This window comes from Nannospalax galili, unplaced genomic scaffold, assembly GCF_000622305.1.
Source record: "Nannospalax galili isolate Female #2095 unplaced genomic scaffold, S.galili_v1.0 scaffold879, whole genome shotgun sequence".
Lineage (NCBI taxonomy): Eukaryota > Metazoa > Chordata > Mammalia > Rodentia > Spalacidae > Nannospalax > Nannospalax galili.
Genome location: NW_008346261.1, coordinates 1,240,863 through 1,263,133, shown reverse-complemented (window position 1 = coordinate 1,263,133; position 22,271 = coordinate 1,240,863). Strand labels below are relative to the sequence as shown.

The 22,271-nt window shown below is 37.6% G+C and overlaps 1 protein-coding gene across 1 annotated transcript in view; it reads left to right on the top strand.

Moving 5' to 3' along the window:
* Positions 1-22,271, top strand: part of Brip1 (BRCA1 interacting protein C-terminal helicase 1) — a 213,801-nt gene that overhangs the window by 132,014 nt on the left and 59,516 nt on the right. The window contains 1 exon segment of the mRNA XM_008842653.3: positions 1,109-1,230. Coding sequence (XP_008840875.1) covers positions 1,109-1,230 — 122 coding nt within the window.

Sequence of the window (22,271 nt, the reverse complement as noted above, 5' to 3'; positions counted from 1 at the left end):
TCTACATTAGAGAATGTCCATAAAAAGAATTTGATGTAAGAGCTAATAACTATAACATGATTGCTAATACATTTTTAGTAACAAGATTATAGCCACATGGGGCTGGAGAGACAGCTCAGTGGTTTAGAGCACTGACTGCTCTTGCAGAAGACCTGGGTTCAATTTCCAGCACCCACATAGTGGCTACAAACTGTCCTTAACTCCAGTTCCAGAGAATCTGATGCTCTTTGCTGACCTCCGTGGCATTGCACGACACGGTGCACTCACATACATGCAAACATTACACTCATACACATAAAATAAGAATAATAAATAAAATATTTTTTAAAAAGATTATAGCCAGATACAGGAACCTCTTATCTTAATTCTTGGGAGACAAAAAGGCAGGAGAATTGACTTCGAGACCAGCATGGACTACATAATGTGATCCATAAACAAAAACAAAGCCAGGCATGGGAGTGCATGCCTGTAATCCCAACACTCTAGAGGTTGAAGCAGGATGATTGCTGCAGACGTGAGGCCATCCTGGGCTACATATAAGGCCAAGCCAGCAGGGTTACATAGCAAGACCCTGTCTTATCAAACAAATATATGTATATATAGTGTTCTGTGTACATGCTTAAAATACTTTTCAATATAATAATGTGTTCTGAAGATTTTAATTTGTGCTGGTAAAGGTAATGACTAAATTTCAGTGTCTTGGTTCACACTTGGTCATGTAATATTAAAGCTGTTGTTGTGTGTATAAGTTATTTGAGAATGCGTTTTGAGTTTTGTAAATTGATTTGCTACCGTGTTGTATCTGCTTTGTTTCCCTTATTTAAAGTTAATGAACTTTAAAAACTATCTCTAAAGTAGTCTCTGGTTCCTTTAAATTCACTAAAAATACTTAATGGTGAGGATTAGTAACCTCTGAGCATTTTGAGTATGCTTTTTTTTTTCTTTTTTTGTTATTTTTGAGACGGGGTCTCCCTGTAGCCCCAGCTGGCCTGGAACACACTTTGTAGATCAGGCTGGCCTTGAGCTCACAGAGATCTGCCTGCCTCTGTCTCCCAAGTGCTGGGATTTTGAGTATGCTTTTTAAAATGTGTTCCTTCTGTTGCTCAAGATGGAGCCCTCCTCATAGCAGTTTGTCGTGGCAAAGTGAGTGAGGGTCTGGATTTCTCAGATGACAATGCCCGTGCTGTCATAACAGTAGGAATTCCTTTTCCAAATGTGAAAGATCTACAGGTAAGCCTTCAAAGCCTTGTGAACTTTTATTATCTATAAACTTTGTGTAAAGTTAATTATATGTTTTTCTTGGCATTTTGGTATTACGTTATCCTTGGTATTTTGTTTAACTCTCTGGAGAATCTGAATGAATGAGAAAATTTTAGTCAGGAACATCAGTATTACCTATGAGCTTGTTCAGTCTCCACCAAAATTTGCTTAGTCAGAAATACTTGATGTAGAGGTCCAAAATTTGTTTTACCAAGCTCTTAGCAAAACACTCATAGGTTCCCCTAGGGGATCCTGGGTCCTTGGTTTATTTCTCATGTGCTGCCCTGAGATCTCATGACTTAGCTGCTCCAAATTCCTCTCTTCTTTTTCAGCTCAATAGGACCATTGCACTGGGCTTCACTTCAGTGATGTGTGCTGTGGGCAAAAAATTATGCTCAGACTAATGTGCTAAAATAATGGAGTCTGGTGTCTACTCTCTGAAAACATCTGCTCTATTTTTCTCAATTTTCACTATTGCTTATATTAGGAGAGACATTTCTAAACAGTTACCTCATCTAGACCAAAAAATTTTAGTTTTATTAGCACTGTTCACTTTCTAAACTGTATGGTTTATATATGGTAAGATAGAGTAGTGGATACTAAGGTGATCTATTAGGCATCTCCAGAGAAACAAAACCAATTGAAAAAAAGAATGTGAGTGTGTGTGTGTGTGTGTGTGTGTGTGTGTGTGTGTGCGTATACACACACATATACATATATATTCATTCAGAATTGGCTCACATGATTATAGAAGCTGAAAAGTTCCACAATGATCATCTGAAACACGATTGTGTGGCTTAGTCCAAGAGGCTAAAAGCCTTACAATTACAGATATTGATGATGCAGCCCCAATCCCAGGTCAGAATCCCCAGCCAGAGCTGGAGAGATGGCTCAGAAGAGCACACTGGTTGTTTTTGCAAAAGACCGGGTTCAAATTCTAGCTCTATCAGTGGCCAACAACTGTCTGTAGCTTCAGTTCCAGGGGATCCAACATACTCTTCTGACCTCTGTGGGCATTACGCAACATAGGTGAACTTGTATACATATAGGCAATACACTCATAAATAAAAAGTTATTGAAAAAACAAAAAAACCCTAGCCACCTTCTTAGCCACTCCCTACTGCACACTGTCCATGCAAGTTCCAGGGTCCAAATGCTGAAGAACTTAGTCTGACATCCAAAGGCATTGATAATAAAAAATTATATCAGCTCCAGAAGGAAAGCCAGAGTTTCCCCTCCCCTGCTCTATTCCTCCCTTGTGGCCCACAGCTGAATGTCTTCCACACATTTCTCTGGAAATCTGGTCAGATACACCCAGAAGTAATGATGTACCTGTTTCCTTGGCTTCCCTCAGATTACTCAAGTCAACATCTAAAGTTACCATCATAGTTGCCATTATTTTCCATCAGGGAGGATTTTCTTCCATTTCCTACAGACATTTGAAGGTGCCAGCAATGTGAGACCAAAGTGTGACACTTCCTAGCCATTGAAATGGCCCACTGAATGTGATCTGTATCCTTCTTCCAGGCTCCAGTCAGTTAAGGTATCATAGGAGTTCTTCCAGTAGCACAGTTATCTTCCTTGTTGTTAGTATGTTATAAGCACTATAAATTGTATAATTTTATTTTTGCTTCTCTAGGGTAGAGCATGGGTAACATTAATAGTAAATAAATGGTAATTCCTTCATTAGCTCCAGGTTTTCCTGAAACTTCTGAACTTCTTCAAAATTTCTGAGTCCTCGGGAAGTATGTCAGCTGATTCATTCTAATCTTTCCTGTGTCTATTGACTTTGCTTCTACTGTCTCCAGCTACTGCTGTACCTCTGAGGTCACTGCTGTCCATGTGTTAGGCTGTGACTACTCTTTTGAAATGGCTAGGGCTGCTCAGACAACTTCAGAAACGCAGGCATCTGCTCCAGAACACCATTGTGCTCGCCATCAACAGTGTTAGTGCTGCGTTCTGCAGAAGCCGAGACTGCTGTTGGTGCAATGCACTGCCTGTTGATGTCCTGTCACTTTACCATGGCCCTGCAGTATTGCATGAATGCTGCTTTGCTAGTGTGGAGGCAATCTCTTTCTTCTCATATACCACATGTCCCTCTAACATCTTAAATATATTTTACCCCTTAAACTGATTCTTTCCATTTTTCCTCATATATTTCTTGGACCTATACATATTCTTCAGAGATGGAAAAGTTGATAAATTTTATGGCTAATACTAGGCTATACGAAATAATATACATACAAAGTAGTGAGGTCTGAACATACTCATACCAAATTTATAATGCTGATTACATTTAAGAAGAGATGGAAAGTATCCATAATTTTTAGTTAAAAAAAAGATTTCAAGAAAATGGTGAGCATATAGGTGTTTATTATTCTTTATTTGATTTTCAAAAATTCTTAAAATTTACAAAATATTTGTTAAGAAAAAGAAATTTTTTTCCCCCATTTTCACCCTAACAGCTATTTTGGGACATCACTGTTAGATAGAATTTGGGTTCTTATTGCCTTCCTTCTTGGTTTATCCACTTTCTGTCACTATGATAAACAATTTCTCCTCCTCCTCCTCCTCCTTCTTTCTTCTTCCTCTTCCTCTTCCTCTTCTTCTTTCTTCCTTCTTCCTTCTTCCTTCTTCCTTCTTCTTCTTTGAGACAGGGTCTCCCTGTAGCCCCAGCTGTCCTGGAACTCACTATGTAGACCAGGCTGGCCTTGAACTCACAGAGATCCTTCTGCCTCTGCCTCCCGAGTACTGGGATTAAAGGTGTGCACCACCACACCCAGCTATGATAAGCAGATGCTAAGGAAAAATGTTTATTTTAGCTGTTGATTTCAGAGGTTTTGGTCCAGTTGCCTTTTTGGCTAGGTCAGGAGCATCATTGCAGGAGCACATGGTAAAGGAAACAGAGCATGTCACAGCAGCCAGGAGTCAAAGAGGAAAGACTGTGGTCCCAGCATCTCTTTCAAGGGGACACCTCTAGTTATGTAACTTCTCCCACTAGGCCCCAACTATTATAGTTTCTGCAACCTCCCAAAAGGCTGGGGACCAAGCCTTTAACACATGGGCCTTTGGGAGACTTAGCCAAACAATATCTTTTCTTTCTTCCTTTTTCTCTTTCTTCTCTCACTTACTCCTCATCCCTCTCTTTATTTCTTTCTCTCTTCTTTGCATGTGTGGTTTGTGTGTGCACATATGTGTGCATATGCCTATGCTTGCACCTGTGAAGGCCACAGGAAGACATCAGGTTATCTTCCTCTGTCACTATCCACTTTATTTTTTGAGATGAGGTCTCACTAGACTGAAGCTCACCATTGTATTAGACTGACTGGCCAGTGAGTTTCCAGGATCCACCTGTCTCAATGCCCACCAGAATTTGGGGTTACTACACACATGCATGGCAATACCTGACTTTAAAAAAAATTATTTAATTATTTTTATTTTATGTGTGTAAGTGCACCCATGTTGTGCAGTGCCTGCGGAGTTCAGAAGAGATCGTTAGATCCCTTGAAACTGTTGTGAGCTGCCATGTGGGTGCTGGGAATCGATCTCAGGTCCTCTGTAAGAACAGCTAGTGCTCTTGACAGCCATCTCTCCAGTCTCAATGCCTGTTTTTTTATGTAGGTGCTGGGGATTCCCACTCGGGTCTTCTTGCTTATATAGCAAATGCTTTTACCTACTGACCTATCTTCTCAGGCCCAAAGGTATTTTCTTTATCAGCAATATCAGATGTAAAGGAAAGTATGTTTCATATTGCCATATGTCTGTATCAGTTCTTCTGTGTAACAAATCTAAAATTTAATGATTTAGAGCCACAGTTATTTATTATAGATCACACATGTACAGAATGGTATAGAAAGCATCAGTTATTGAAAATATTTACTTGTATGCCACATTGGAATGTAAAAAAAATAGAAAAATTTAAAATTTTGGTGAAGGGGACTGGAAAGATGGCTCAGCAGTTAAGAGCACTGGCTGCATCTACAGGGGACTCAGGTTCTGTTCCCAGCACACACACGACAGCTAACAACTATCAGTAACTCCAGTTCCAGGGCCATTGCATGACGTGAATGCATTTATATGCATGCAAGCCATACATGCATACACATAAAATAAAAATAATAAATGAATTTTAAAAAATGTTGGTGAAGTCTAATCAATCTACTTGTTAACTTAGGACCTTACCAGTAAATCCAAGATCATGGAAATTTGCCCCTAGTGTTTTCTTCTGCTGCTGCTTATAGATTCTAAATGCAGGGGTTTGGTCTATGTTGAGTAAATTTTTCTGTATGATACAAAGGTCCAACTTCCTTACAGCCAACATGAGTCCTTTGTAGACAACATATTGTCAATTTTTTCATCCATTCTGCCAGTTTCTGCCCTTCAATTATGGAATTTAATACATTCATATTTAAAGTAGTTACTGGTGGGAAAGGACTTACAGCTGCCATTTAGCTATTTGTTTTCTGTATCATGTGCTTCTGTTCATCAGATCCTTTTTGTGTCCAGTTGCTTGTAGTACATTAGAGGTTGATTTCCTTTATCCAAAGTGCTTCAGACCAAAAGTGTTTATCATTTTAGAGATTTTCTTTTTTAAAATTTTGGAGTATTTGCAGGCTTTACTAGTGAATTGAACATCCCTCATCTGAAAATCTGAGGTGCTCCAAACTGAAATTTCTTGGGCTCCATGTTGGTGGTCACAATGTTTTAGACTTCAATTCTTCCCATCAAGGTCCTCAGCCAGTATTTTGATTTCCTTCTTCTTCCCTTTTGTGTATGTATTTCAAGTTATTTTGTTTGCGTTTATGTGGAGGTTGTAACTACCATTGTCATCTTCTTTCATATTGTTATCATAGTGTCTTTATCATTCTGTTCTCATTCACATAGCTTGTTACATACTTACTTTTTAATATAGGAAAAAAATTATAAACCAAAAGTACAGTAATATTGTCTTGTATATTTATCTGCATAGTTGCCTTAACCATTGTCCTTTATTCTTAAAGCACATGCTGCAAGAATTCATTATGTTATTTTGACTGTTTGTAAATATGTCTTATAATCTGCCAGATGGTATACCTTGAAGATAGGGACAATTTCTTTCTTTTTTTTTTTTTTTTTTAGATAGGGACAATTTCTTAAGCGTCTTCTGTCTCTACAGTTAAAATGCTGCCTTTGTAACAACCCTATTGCTAGATACTGTAATTCAAACACTAATTATAATCATATGATAATGAACAAAATGATAGTAAACATTAATACGGCTCATGAGGCAGTACAGTGTGCTGTAGTCATGCGTCATTGAAAGATTTATAGAAGGGAATGCTCAATTCCCAACAGCACCTTAATGCTTTATCTAATGCATAATAAAAAATAAAATCATAATAAATTGAGGCTGTCATATTTATTATACTTGCTATCACTGTTTGTATTAGTTTTCTCCTGCTGTTAGCAAATTATTATGTAGTAGTTTAAAACAACACACATTGATTACCTCCATGTAGAGGAATCTGAGCTTGGCTTGCCTGGGTCCTCTTGTCAGTGTTCCACAAGGCTGCATTATCAGCTGGAACTTAGGATCCTCTTCCAAGCTCATTCAGTTTATTGGCAAAATTCGGTACCTTTTGATTATAGGACCGAGTTTCTTTAGAATTAACCTAGGAACCACTTCAGTTTCTTAGAAGCTAATCAGAGTTGCTGTTTGGTATATAGTCTTCTTGGAGGCCTTCTCACAGCATGGCACTTTATTTTTGAAGTTCTACAAGATGCTTCCTAGCACCAGTCAACTCAGACAGGATCTTAGAATCATCAGATGAACCCCCCTCCCCTTTGCTATACAATATCAAGAGAATGAATGTCCCATAACCCACAGCTCTTGCTATATTCTTGCCTACCCTGACCCAAGAGAATATATAGGTGTGACTCTTTATTTGTAACCTTACAGTTCGTCTGCCATACTTTTTTTTTTTCTATAAAAGAAGATGGTAAACTAAATGATTCCCATAAATACATCCTCTAGATACATTGCTGGACTTTCTTTATGGCTTTCTTTCACATAAATACTAAGCTTATCATGCAGAAATGAATGGAAGCTATCTTATAGATGAACAATTTTTCAATATTCTGATAGAAATAAAGCAACCTATCTGCATTATTTTCTGTATTTCATTTGAGCACACATTTAAAAGTTCAGATCGGTATCTGAGTCAGGAAAGTGATTTGAATGGGGAAAAGAAGGCAATGACATTAATTTTATGATACTAATTTTTTCTTAAATTTAAGAAAGATTATGGAAGTAAAAAATTTAAATACAGCTTAAAACACTAACCTAAGACTTTACAGTCTCACTAGCACAGTTTGGCTTTTAGAGAGACAGGAAAATGTATGTTAGAGCCAAAAATATGACTTCTTTGGCTGTGACCAGGATTTCCTCTTCCCACCTCAGGGACTAGAAAGTAGAAGTAGGAAAATTTCATTTTGGAGCCAAGTTGACTTGTTTAGTTCAAGTCATAATTTATTACTCATACTTCAGGGACCTGGAAATAAAGGAACCCACTATGAAATGTTGATAATGGGCCACTCTGAAGAGCAAACATTAAGCTAACTTTCCCGGTGAATTTTTTTTTTTTTTTCACTTCCACCTTTCCCAGATGCTTCTGATCATTCTATAAGAGTGTACTTAATTGTATAATAGTTTAAAAGTAAACTTTCTTGTGCACTAGACTGAAGCACTTGAAGGGCATGAGAGTGAGCCAAGACTTTTATATGAGTAGAGGTCAGTGGAAAAGCATAGCGGGAAAATTGTTTTCTTTTAATGCAATTAAATCACATATAACAAAGCTGCCTTTTAATGGGTATCTGAAACAAATCCTTTGGCTAATTACAACTACAAAAGCTTCAACATTATAATTCAGTCACCCATATCTCATATTGGTGACATGGACCTAGTTTGTAAAACATGGTAAAATGTAATGTTTAAATTTTAAAATTGCATTTTGTTTGTATTCCTTGAAATAACAGTGTATAGAAATATTCTCCTTTACTGAGTATTGTGCCTTGACTCCTTTGAGGAAAGATGTATAAGCCATGGCATATGCTTAAAAATTTTTATACTTTAAAAATGTTGAAGTAGTATGTTGAGGTTGCTATAACTGGTTTAATAAAATTTGATGGTGATATTCGTTGCTAAGCTATTTCACCTGTAATCCCAGTACTCGGGAGGTACAGGCAAGAACATGGTGAGTTCAAAGCCAGCCTGGGCTACATAACAAATTTGAGGTCAGCCTTAGTTATACAGTGAGACTTTGTCTCACAAACAACAACAACAAAAGATAATGTTCTCACAATAATTAAAATAATGTATTAATATATGTTATTAATATACATTATATATGTAATAGTGCATGCCTATAATTCCAGTATAGGGAAGGAAGAGGATCTTCAGTTGCATAGGCTCATTCAAGGTCAGTCTGGGCTATTTGAAACCCTGTTGCATAAAAACAAAATGAAAGATAATAAACTTTATGTTCGTGTATTTTTTTAATATTTGTTTTTTTATTTTCATGTGCATGAGTATTATGCCTGAATGTATGTAAGTGCATCCATGTCATGTAGTGCCTGTGGAAGTCAGAAGAGAGTGTTAGAATCTCTGTAACTGGATTATGGACAATTGTTAGCCAACATTTAGGTGCTGGGAATTGAACCCAGGTCTTCTGCAAGAATGGCCAGTGTTCTTAACCTCTGAGCCATCTCTCCAGCCCCCAAATTTTTAGCAGTATAATATATTGAGTTCCCAAAAGTGTTTTTTAAGGTTTTTTGTTTGTTTGTTTGTTTGTTTGTTTGTTTTTACTGTATTAGGAATTCACCATAGGTCTCCTTCATGTTAGGCAAGTACTCTTAATGCTAATAAGATTTTATCTGGAAACTGCTTGAAATTCTTATAGTAACCTGAATATTTATCTTAGTATTGATAGCAAATAACCATTGTGAATTCCAATTTTTTTTAATTTAGCAAATGCTTGTTTTTTTATTTTTTAAATCATTTAAATTTTTTTTTAATAACTACATGATTAGAAGAAGCATTTCCGTACAGCTTTAACATATTCAGTAACACACTCCAGAGCAAGAGTACATCTCTTTCATAAGTGGCTGTAAGTTTCTGGGTTCACAGTTGAATTGATAGTTATACAATATTGAATTCAGTATAAGCCCTGTAAGACATGAAATTGAATGAGTTTTTAACCTTTAAAAAGATCTCCATTTCATTTTAGAATATATTGTTCCTTGCAGAAAGACTCATTGTTTTTGCTACTAACACTGAGATCTTGGCACATGCATCTCTAATCTGTATGTATCTGATTATTACTAGTCATAGTCGGTTGCACTTGGATCCTTGGCGCCTGTGTATGTCTATAAAGTCATTGGGTAGATTTCAATGGTAATAGTAAATGCTTATTTTTAATATGTATTACCGAAGTATATATTAATTTTAAAAATTATATTAATGATTCAAAAATAGCATCTCATGTTTTTATAACAAGTACACAATTGCATAAATGGAATACTATGTACTATAGGCATTATATAAAGCACAAGAAAAGGTATCATTAATTAAATAGAATACACATTAAACCACATTAAATTAGCTTTTGCATGTCAGGATATTGTCAGATGATGGGGTTCTTAGAACTCTTAAATCTGATAGACTTTTGAGGGAGAATGAAGTTTCTTCATTATTTTTGTGGGTTTTGATGGTGGTGTAGAATATTTATGTGTAGATGAATGAGAGCAGATGTGTAAAGGACTTGAACTTTGAGCAGATTTATTTGTACCTTTTGAGTAGATTGATTCACTTTTAAGTTCCTTTTCTGTCATAATTATGTTGCTGATCATAGTGTTTTGCCATTCATTTATTCATTTAACAAACATTTAGAAGAGTCTAATCTGTACTAAAGGCAATAGATATACAAATGGACATTCTAATGCTAACTCTCTACACTAATGATGTCTGCAGTTCAGTAAAGGACAAAAACTTAGTTGGGTGGTTTGTTGGAATAGACTGGGTGCTCAACTGCTTAGGAAACGTGAAGTTGAGCAATATCTTTCACATCTTATTGTATCCAGATACCTATTTGCTTGAGCCAGAAAGGTGAGATTTAAATATTGTCTACACCGAGATTCAGATACAAACATTTGATAAAGTGGGATAGATTCATTAACTGTCAAATTACCAAAAAAAAAAAGATTTAGATTATAAAACTATTCATAATGAAACAATCTTTTTTTTTTAAACCTGGCTAGAAGCACCAACTACTATAATAGACTGGGAATATATTAATACACTATATTATAGCCCCTTGTCTCATGGAGATTACAGTCTAGCAAGGAATACTGACATTAAATTTATGAACAGTCACAGTTGCGATGAAAGCTGTAAAAGAAAGTCACAGGAACTATGAGAGTATTATAGCAGGTCTTCATGAGTCGGGAAAAGGTTCCTGAGGAAGTGATATTTAAGCTGACACAGGAAAGAAGGCTAAGAATCCTGTAGGTGAACAGAATGGATAATAGTATTCTCAACAGACAGAGAAGCATATGCTAAGGCCCTCATACTGAAAGAGGATAGCAGTTTCTAGGAATTGAAAGAAGCGTGGGTTCAGTGAACTAGGAGAATGGCCTGTGAATAGAGGCTGGGAGAGGTATTTAGGAGCCAAGTTACTTAAAGCTCTGTATGCCATTTTCAGGACTTGGGATTTTGTTCTGTACTATGGGAAACCAGATCCAGGAACAGAGCCTTAAGTCAGAATGGAGTGGAGTTCTGGTTATAATGTAGCATCTGAGATGGAAGCCCACCTGGATCTAGCCCCAATAATAGCAGGTGCTTATCCGGGAGGAATGACTGAGTTTATAAACCTAAATCAATGTAATACTAAACTGTAACATTTAGAAAGCCAGCAGTTTATAGTTTGAATTATTGGGCATTTAGGTCAAATCAGAGATAGAGAAGAAAAACTTTATCACTTTTAAAAGGCTAGGATGAGTTCAGCCTAAATTACTTATACTTTATTTTTACACAGAACATTCTTTTAAAAAAGATAGTGTGGCCAAAAATATAGACAGCAGTTTATAAATGTCTCTTGAAATTCCAAAATTAAAAAGGTTTAAGTAAATAACCTAGGTTGACCATTTACATATTTGTCTTAGGCAGTGAAAATGAGATAGTAAGACCCTTTGAAAGACAAATGAACAAACAAAACAAAAGAACCATAAAATTGATGGCTGAATTGCTGAGATTATTTTTCCCCTCCCCTCCCCTCCCCTCTCCTCTCCTTTCTTACCCTCCCTGAACTAGTAATTGAACCCAGGGCTTTGCATGTGCTAGGCAAACACTGTATGACAAGCTAGGATTGATTTTTTTTTTATATTTCTTTTTTAAAAAATATTTTTTATTTTATGTATATGATTGTTTTGCCTACGTGTAAGTGCACCACATACACGCCTGGTGGGGGCAGAGATGCCAGAAAAGGGTAACAGAATTCCTCTGGAAATGGAGTTATGGATGGTTGTTAGCCATTGGAGAGGTGGTTCAGCAGTTAAGAGCACTGGCTATTCTTGCAGAGGACCCGAGTTCAATTCCCAGCACCCACATAGCAGCTAAGCCGTCCATAACTCCAGTTCCAGGGGATCTGATATCCTTGGTCATTGCACAACACAAATGCACTAACACATATGCAGGCGGTACACTCATACATATAAAATAAAAATAATAAATAAAATATTTAAATTTTTTTAAAGATTAGATAATATAAATTGTAGTAGATATCACTATTTATAATATCAATTTGATTTTGACTGTGATTAATAGTTTGATATAAAAAAAAAAAGCAAGTGTGGTAAATTTCTATAATCCAGCACTTGGGAGCGGAGGCAGGATGATCTCAAGTTCAAGGCCAACCTCGACTATATAAGGTGATCTTCAATAAATAATAGTTTGAAAGCTTGGAAATGAATGGTGCCTGCTTTCTAGCTATAGAACACATAAAACCAATGTACAAGGGCATATAAACTATACAGTAAGTCATAATGCTTTTCCTACTGGTTAGTCTTAACAGATTCTGGCCTCAAGCTACTTGATATCAGGGCTTTATCAGTTTGGAACTATTGACATTTTGGCTGCTGCATTGTAGAATGTTTAGTAGCATCTCTGCCTTTACCCACTAGATGCCAGCAGCAATATCCCACTTCTCCTGACATCTGTCTCCAGGTATAACAACCAAATAGTACCTCCATGTTGCAAATAGCTTCTTGTAGGCAAAATTTAGTTGAGCAACTCCTTTACTTAGTAGGATATGTAAATGTGTGCATGAATTAAATTGAGCAGTATACATTGTGTGTGTGTGTGTGTGTGTGTGTGTGCTTCTACCAGTTTCCACCTTATTTTTTGGTGGGAAAAGGTATCGCACTCATCAGTTGGTTAGGAATCCCAGGGATTCTTCTGTGTCAGCCTACCAGCACTAGGATTACAGACACTTGCCACATTGCCTGCATTTCTTTCTGTTTTTTTTTTTTGAATTTTTATTTTATCTGTATGAGTGTATTGCCTGCATGTATGTGAGTGCACCCATGTCGTGCAGTGCCACAGAGGTAAGATGAGGGCTTCAGAGTCCCCTGGAACTGAAGTTAAGGACAGTTCGTAGCTGCCATGTGGGTGCTGGGAATTGAACTCGGCTAAGTCCTCTGCAAGAGCAGTCAGTTCTCTTAACCACTGAGCCATTTCTCCAGCTCCACAACTCTTTTTTTAAGATTTATTTCACAAGTGGGTGCAAATTTCTAGGTTCACAGTTGAGTTAATACAGTTATACAATATTGAACTCAGTATAAGCCCTGTAAGACATAAAATTGAATGAGTTTTTTAACTTATGATTTATTTTTATTTTATGTGTATGAATGTTTTTCCTGCTTCTATGTGTGTGCTAATGTGCATGCAGTACACACAGAGGTCAGGAGAGGTTGTGTATCCCCTGGAGTTACATATAGTTGTCATCTTTTTTGTGGCTATTGGGAACAAAACATGGATGCTCTGGAAAGTGCTCCTCACTGCTGAACCATCTCTCCAGTCCCCTCACCTGCTTTTTTTTTCCCCTCAATATAGGTGGTAGGAATCCAAAAGCACAGTAAGCACTTTGCCTCCTGAACCATCTCCTTCATTCCCTACATTTATAATTTAAAGTGTATTTTATCAAGTTGGAAAAATAATCCAATACAGCTCTTACTGAGAATCTAATGCATAGTAAATACAGTAGAAGACTTCTTGTAACAGTCCCTTGGCTTCCACCCCAGTCACTTCTGAAAGTGCCTTTCTTCTGAAAGGCAGTGACTTCTACATTTTTAGCTATTTCATCACATATCTATTTCTATATTTTATTATTTAATCAGTTTTAGAAATTACTTCCTGTTTGAAATAAGGATTTTAGCTCCATCAATATTCACATGATGATATGAAAATACTATTCACTATAGTCAAACATTTTCCTTCTTCTCTTGAACTTTAGAGTTAATATACTTCACTCCCTTTCTATTTCCCTCTGTCTTTTAGACATGGTCTAGCTATGTAGCTAAGGCTAACCTTGAATTAATAATCCTTTTACTTCAGCTTCATGAATACCACTATGCCCAGCCTCCCGGACTCCTTTGTATAAAAAGAGATCTTTTAATTCAGCCTGTCTCTTTCCAATAGATCTGTGAAGTACCTTTCAATACTGCAGTCACTGCCAGCGGCCGCCGTTCCTCTGTTCTCACAGGCCCCTCTCCTTTGTTCTCATGGGTGTCAAGGCTGCTCCTCCACTCGCCCTGGCCTGAGGCCTCTCTTCTGCCTGCCCTGGGCCGAGGCTGCTCTTCTGTCTGCCCTGGGCTGAGGCTGCTCTTCTGCCTGCCCGGCGCTGAGGCCGATCTTCTGCCTGCCCGGCGCTGAGGCAGCTCTTCTGCTTGCCTGGCGCTGAGGCAGCTCTTCTGTTCATCCTGTGCTGCCTCCTGTCGTCGCTGCTTCTGCTGGGTCCTGGACTCCAGGGCTGGTGAGGAGACTGTCCCCGGGTTTGAACCAGTGACCCCGGGGTGGTGATGACTGGGGATGAGTAAGCATGCCGTTCGCCAGCCCAGGCCACCCCCATTACCTGGGGACACTCAGACGCAATGGGGAGTCTAGTCAGGCAGGGACTCATTTATTACAGGTGTTACAAAGCTTATAAAGTTCACCTGGGAAACCCCCCCCCCCCAGGGTGTATCTTAAGGATGGTCATGCTATGATCATGCACTCCTCAGCAGTGGGGAAGTATTCTTCAGACTTTCAAAGCAAGCCAGGCTTCGCCCCCAGTAACTTCCTTTCCGACCTATGCAAGGTGGGGCCTTTAGGTCCCCACAAGACTCTGTCAGCGGAGCTGCATTCAGACACAAGAGACCAGGTTAAGTGACACAAGTCTGCTTTATTGCAGGAAAGCATGGGCTTATATAGGGGTAATAGTCCAATCATAACACAGCATATGGGATCCCTTATTAGCATGGCAGACTAGTATCCTATTACAATCTAGTGGGCCAGATGCCTTATTAGCGCATGGTAAGTTTCAGTTTCTCTAAGTTTTGGACTCCTGGAAACGACTTGACTCACATAGTTTTCTCTCTGATAAGAAACAGGAAGCACTGCATTCCACATGATAGGTATGTAAGGTAAAAGGCAAAATCAGTCACAAGATTTTCCACAGTGCGATGCAATTTTTTTTTTTTTTTTTTTGTCTTTTTGAGACAGGGTCTCCTTGTAGCCCCAGCTGTCCTGGAACTCACTATGTAGACCAGGCTGTCCTCGAACTCACAAAGCTCCGCCTGCCTCTGCCTCCCAAGTGCTGGGATTAAAGGTGTGTGCCACCATGCCTGGCTTCAATACAATTTTTTATCTGACTTGTCAGATATGTCACTTTCCCCTCCTTAGAGCCATCCCTTCTGGGGCCTCTGATCACCTACTGCAAACAAGACTAAGTTCTCCTTTAAGACTAGGTAGCTGTCAAGCCCTGAGTTTTTCTGCCTTTGCTGTCTTCCTAAGGTGTTTAATTTGCATGTCTTGTGTGCTGATATTTTCCCTGGATCTTGCATTTCTGGGTATGCAACCTAGCCCTGGAGCATATATGTACTCTGCCCCTGAGCTTCACTCACAGCCCTTTATTTTTCTAAGAAACAGTGTTTTGACCATGTTGCCAAGGCATTCTTGAAGTCACAAACCTCCTACCTTAGTCTCCCATGTAGGCAAAACTACTTGTAACTGGTACTACACCCAACCTACTCTGGTAGTTCATATTTCAGTTTCTTTACTTTCCATTGCATTGAGTCTTTCTGGACTTCTGTAGGCCAAGCTGGCTTACTTCAGTAGAAGCTCTGAGGGTCCATCACTTTGAACTTTCTCCTTTCTGTGTATGGGGTGTGGGTGAGATATATCTTAGGGTAATTGAAGTTGGTGCACTGTATATTTCTTAATTTGGGGCAGTTTTTGGAAAACAAATGAAGAGGGTCTGGAGAGGTGGCTCAGTGGTTAAGAGCACTAACTGCTCTTGCAAAGGACCCAGGTTCGATTCCCAGCACCCACATAGCAGCTCAGAACAGTCCTTAACTCCAGTTCCAGGGGAATCTGAAGCCCTCTTCTGACCTCCGCTGCATTGCATGACATGGGTGCACTCTCATACATGCAGGCAATATACTCATACACATAAAATAAAAATAATAAAAAAATATTTTTGAAAAAGGGCAGGAGACTTTAAAAAAATAAAAATAATAAAATATTTTTGAAAAAGAAAAAGGAAGAGAAAGTGTGTGTATATATAAATATAAATATATATATTCTTTTTCTCAAAACTAAACGTCTCTGTTGCTTTATAAGATAAAGCATTAGGGGCTGGAGAGATGGCTCAGCAGTTAACACTTGCTGTTTTTCCAGAGGGTCAGGTTCGATTCCTACACCCACATTGTGGCTAACAACTGTCCCATAACTCTAGTTCCAGGCGATCTGATACCCTCTTCTGGCCTCTGCAGGGCATTGTGTGTATGTGGTTCACTTACATACATGCAGACAAAACACACACATAAAATAAAAAATAATACATGAAATATTTTTAAAATTTTTTAAAAGGTAAAACTTTAGTTTTCAAAGGACTATGATTCCCTGTGACTTATTCCACAATCACATGTTCATAGGGAACAAGCTTTGACTCACACATTCCTGACAAATATAGAAAATAGTAATATCTTATTAAAATCATATTTTTAAAGCGCTTCACTTGATTTTTTTGGTCTTATTTATTTTTATTTGTATGTGTGTACACATATGTATATGAGCACCATAGCTTGTTTGTGGTGATCAGAGGACAACTTTTGGGAGTTTTTTTTCCTCACCTTTTGTTTTACTGAAGCAGGATCTCTTTCTTTTGCTTCTGTACTGTATACTCCAGACTAGCTGACTTGCTGACTTCAAGCTGATTCTCCTGTTTCCATCTCCCATTTTACAGTAGGAGCACTGGGATTACAGATGCAAACTACCATGTCTTGCTTTTTACCTGATTTCTGGGGATTGAAGTTGGGTCATCAGGCTTGCATGACAAGTGCTTTTACCCACTGAACAATCTCCATGAAGCCTCTTAGTTTTTGAAAGATAATTTGGCTGTTATAGTAGCCTTGAACTCAGGATCGTCTTGCCTCAGCCTTCTGAATGCTGGGATTATAGGCATGTGCTACCATGTATTTTCTAATATTCATTTAATATTTTTTCCTTACACGCATACTTTTTCTTGCTCATATTCTAAAACATTTAATCTTACAAAATCAGAATCTGGGTCTGAACCTGCTGTTATTGTGACTAACTTTTACTTTCTGTGTGTGTTGTTGCTTCCAAACACTTATGTAACTTCAAGGGTTGTTATGCTTATTTCTGTATCAAATGCATTCACTAACCTCTCCTGTAAAAGATCTCGCCTTCCTATAGCATTAACAAGTACGGGTGCGGGTCTCTGTAAAGTGTTGAATACAGCACTACTCATTCCCCTTAGCAAAGCCTCTTAATATTAGTCCATTCTTTTAAGAGCCTCTGGTTCTGTTTACAACTTCATGCTACTTCATTACAAATTTTTTTTTTCTTTCAGGGGATATGGGGACTGGAGAGTGAACCCACTTCGTATGTGCTAAGTGCTCTACTGTGGAGCTGCCCCTTTTACATAAGATTATTTCATTTTACATAGCTGTTTTTACTACAAGGTTTTCTTCATTAACTATGTGACTTTAACAAGAGGAATGCTAGAATATAAAATATTTGAATGAAGCAATTTTTAATTTTATGTGTATGAACGTATTGCTTGCATATAGCTCCGTGTGCCTGTGTCGTTCAATGCCTAGGGAGGTCAAAAGAGGACCCTCAGATCCCCTGGAACTGGAGTTACAAATGATAATAAGCCATTAGCTGCCATGTGGGTGCTGGGAATCGATCCTAGGTCCTCTGCAAAGCAGCCAGTGCTTTTAACTGCTGAGCCAGCTCTCCAGCCCCTTGAAACAATATTTGAACTAACATAGGACCAATCATGGATTCAGTCTCAGTTTGTTGCACTATTGGCATATTTTTATAACTGCCTTCAAAAGTAAATCATAGATTGTCACAGCTAAGTTGCTTTAATCAGTACTGATGGATTTGTAGTAAACAGAAGATATATGATTGTAGTGACCAAAAAGTATTAGGAAAGATACATAAAGTGCTAATGTTAGCCATAATTTTTCAGAACTTTTGTGATATACTGCAGAAGTTATTGAGAAAAAGATTTGTTTCAAAAATAAACATTGTTTCTGTAAATCCTGCCAGTGTATCTATTTTCAATGAAAATGCAGTCACTCCATAAACTAAAGAAACTTACTTTATAAGTCATCTAAAATAATCTATATATTCAATAGTATAGTTAAACCACCAAGTGCTAAAACCCTGATTTCAGGTGAACAGCCTAAGGCAGGAATCATTTTCCTCTTATAGGAGAGAAACCTCAGGAAAAAAAAAAAAAAAAAGACTATTTAGGAGTTCTGTGACTTATGGTCTCCAAGCCATGTGCTTTTGCCATTGTTTCCTTTTCTCTGAGTAGCCATTAGCATGAGTGGTGGCATTTTTCAGAAATGATAGTTTAAGCGTTTGCATGTTTATCTAAGCAATGTCTTAACGTGGATAGCCTAAATTGCCATAAAACCTATAACTCTTAGAAATCTTGAAACTTAGCCCTTTACAGAATAGGCATATTAGCTTCCTTCATATCTTAAAATATTAACTGTTCTTTAATAGAAAAATGTTAATTTATTTTGTTCTATGCTCTTATCTTGACAGATTGTTTTCATAATAAAAATCTAAGATCTCATTTCCACCTTGACTGAGATATTTTTGTGCCATTATTGTCAAAGAATTCACTTGGGAGTGTTTAACTGTTACTGAGTACCCAATAAAATACTGAGAGTAGCCTTAGCTAAGTTGATGAATATGTAGAAAACAAGACACCTGATTGCAGGATTATCTCCCCACCCCCTCCTGCCTTTCTTCCTGAGGACTGATCCTTGTATATGCTGGGCAAGTGCTCTACTCTAGGTTACATTTGAAATTCTTCAGGAGGTTTTTTTTTTTTTCCCCAACAGTTAGAATTTATGACACAATAGTTAATAGATTTCTCTTTAAAAACCAAAAAAACCCAAAACAAAACAAAAAACCTACCTTATCTGAAGCTGTCTTAAAGCATATATAAGTTATATTGCTCTTACGTTGTCTTAGTCCTTACTTCTTGACCACAGATTATTGTAGTCAAGTTCTAATGTAACAGAAAAAGTAAATAACAATTGAACATTTAATGTTCTTTTGAAAAAATTTTATTTAAAAGGGAGCCTGGCTTCTTAACTCTTGGCAGAAACAATTTTTTCCCTTGTTTAAAAATATGTGCTATATTTGGTTAACTTGGTGTTTCAGAAATCTTGAAAATATGCCAAATGAAATAAAACCAGCTATACTCCTTTTATCTAGCTAAATTATTTCACATTACAAGGTCTTAGGCTCAGTTGAGAGCTCTAGCTGTTGGAATTTACATTGGGATACAGTGATAAAAGTGTTTACACTACAGTGACTCTGAGCAGTAAATGTCTTTTATGCAGTTTCTGCCTCCGGATTTGGTTTGCTATAAATGCTTAAGTTTTAGACCCTGTTCCATGGCTACAGTTAAAACTCTTCTTTTTCAGTATTTTCTAGTAAAATGTATTTGTTTTTCTGAATGAAGATTTTCTTAATATTTTTAATTAGTGACTTGAGCTGATTATTTGTTCATTTGTTTTACTCACTATGTAGCCCAGGCTGGCCTCAACCTCACTAAGATCCCCCTGCCTTTGCCCCCCCCCCCCGAGTGTTGGGATTAAAGACATGTGCATCCTCGCAGGCTTTGTTCTTTTTCTTTATTTGAAGGTTTGTACTTTAAAATTTTTTAAATTTCATTTAAATTTTTTTCATGCAGGTGTATGTATTGTATGTTAAACATCCCCCATACCCACTGCTCTTCCTGTTCTTGTCCTTCCCTCCACCACTTGTCTCTGCCAGTTTCATGTCTATGTGTGTGTGATTTTATGTACCTATATATGAAATCTAGGAAGAACAAGCAATATTTATCTTTCAGAGACTGGCTTAATTCACTTAATGTTTATCTTCATTTTCATACAAATGACATAGCTTCATTCTTATTTATGACTAAAAAAGTTCCATTGTATACATAGCCCACATTTTCCTCATCTATCCCTTTGTTTATGGGTACCTAGGTTGATTCCATACCCTTGCTATTGTGAGCAGTGCTGCAGTTAGCAGTGATGGGCAAGCATCTCCATGACATGTTGACTTCAGTCCTTTGGATAAACATCCCAAGGTGTTGTGTAGCTAGTAGGTCTATACTTAAGTTTTTGAGAAGACTGCATACTGACTTCCATAGTGGCTTAGACTAGTTAACATTCCTACCAGGAGTGTTATAAGGGTTCCCTTTTGTCCACCTCCTTACCAGCATCTGTTACTTGTTTTCTTGATGACTGGTATTCTGACTGGAGTAAGACGCTCAGTGTAGTTTTGATTTGCATCTTTGATGGTTAGTGAAGTTGAAATTTTTTCATGTATTTATTGGCCATTTATACTTCATCTTTTGAGAACTCCCTGTTCATTTCTTTAGCCCCATTTATTGATTGGGTTGTTTGATTTCTTGTTTAGTTTTTTAGTTCTTGTGTGTGTTCTATATATTAATCCTTGATCAGATATATAGCTAGTAAAGATGCTTTCCCATTCTATAAGCTCTCTTCATTTCAGTAACTGCTGCTTTTGCTGTACAAAGGAAAACTTTTTTATTTGATGAGGTCTTCTTTGTTGCTTTTGGACTTTTTATTTTTGTTTTCTGTTTTGAGACAGGGTCTCATGTAGTTCAATCTCAAACTGACTATGTAGCCCAAGTTGACCTTGAACTCTTGCTCCTCCTGCCTCAGCTTCCAAAGTGCTAAGATTGTAAATATGTGCCATTCCTGGCTTGGAGTTTTGAACTTTGGTCCTCAAACTTTCATACAAGAAAAAAACTAAATTCTTCTTAAATTAGTTGTTTTCAAGAGGACATTGATTACTGAAATCATAGTATATATATTTGTGAATTTGGTTAGAATCTACCATCTTTCATATAAGGTGATGGTAAAATGAAGAGCTGGATTTATACCATTTACACCATTTATTTCTTTAGAAGGTACTTACATACTTAAAAGGGGGCTGGAGAGATGGCTCAGCAGTTAAGAGTACTTCCTGCTCTTTCAGAGGACCCAAGTTTTGTTCCCAGCACCCATGCACAGCTCCCTGCAACTCTAGCACAGGGAATCCACTGCCCTCTTCTGGCCTCTGCAGAGACTTGCACATGCATGGCATATAGTCACACAGACACATAAATGTGTACATAAATATAAATAAAATACAGTTCCACTGGGTATTTTAAGGCCAGCATTGCTGGGGGTTGATTGGAAGTTGAAAAAGTAATCAAAAGTTCAAAATTGTTCTAAACTTGCTGATATATGGAATATAATCCTTTTGATTTTGATTATTAGTTTGATTTAACTGCATTTTTATTACTCTGTTGTGAACTATTGCTGCTTCTAATAAAATTGAGGCATGGTCAACTAAAGGAACATTCTGCTTTATCTCAAATGTGTTATCCTGTAAATCAAAATATAGAATCATGTAACTTATACTTTTTGTGTATGTGTCTTTTTGATACAGAGTCTCCCTAGAACCCCAGCTGGGCAGGAACTTGCTATGTAGACCAGGCTGGCCTCAGACTCACAGAGATCCACCTGCCTCTGCCTCCCAAGTGCTGGGATTAAAGGCCAGAATCATGTAACTTAGACTTAATGCTGTCTCTGCACTGGCAGCTTTTACAGTTGTGTAGTTGTCACCCCAGTCTCGTTAGTGCCCTTGCCTTCAACAAACCTGCAGCTGTGTCCTTGCTATTTTCCTGCTTATGTCAGTTAAATTTTGATGGATGTACAACATTTAGATACGTTTTTATTTCTCTAGACTCTACCAAAACATGGATGGTTTTCATTTTGCATGAACTTTTGAAATCCCATTTAAAAAAAAATGTCGCAACATCTGAACCTGGTGGGTTGTAAGCACTTTGAACTATAATAGTTAGACAAAGTCATTTAAATGACTGAGCATGTTGAGAAAAATGGTGAATAAACCAAATATTTAGATGTTGGCAAATAATTCTTATTATTTTAAGCCTTGCTGGGGGCATACTGCTATGACTATGGGTTTTCACTTTGCATCCTTTGATAGAGCAGCTTGCCGTCTTTGATCTATTCACACACTTCTTCAGAATTACATGTACACAAACTTATTAGGGATCAGAAGCTAGTGGTTTAAATGCCTTCCAGATAGTATAACTTAGTATAGCTTTCTGTTTGGGGGA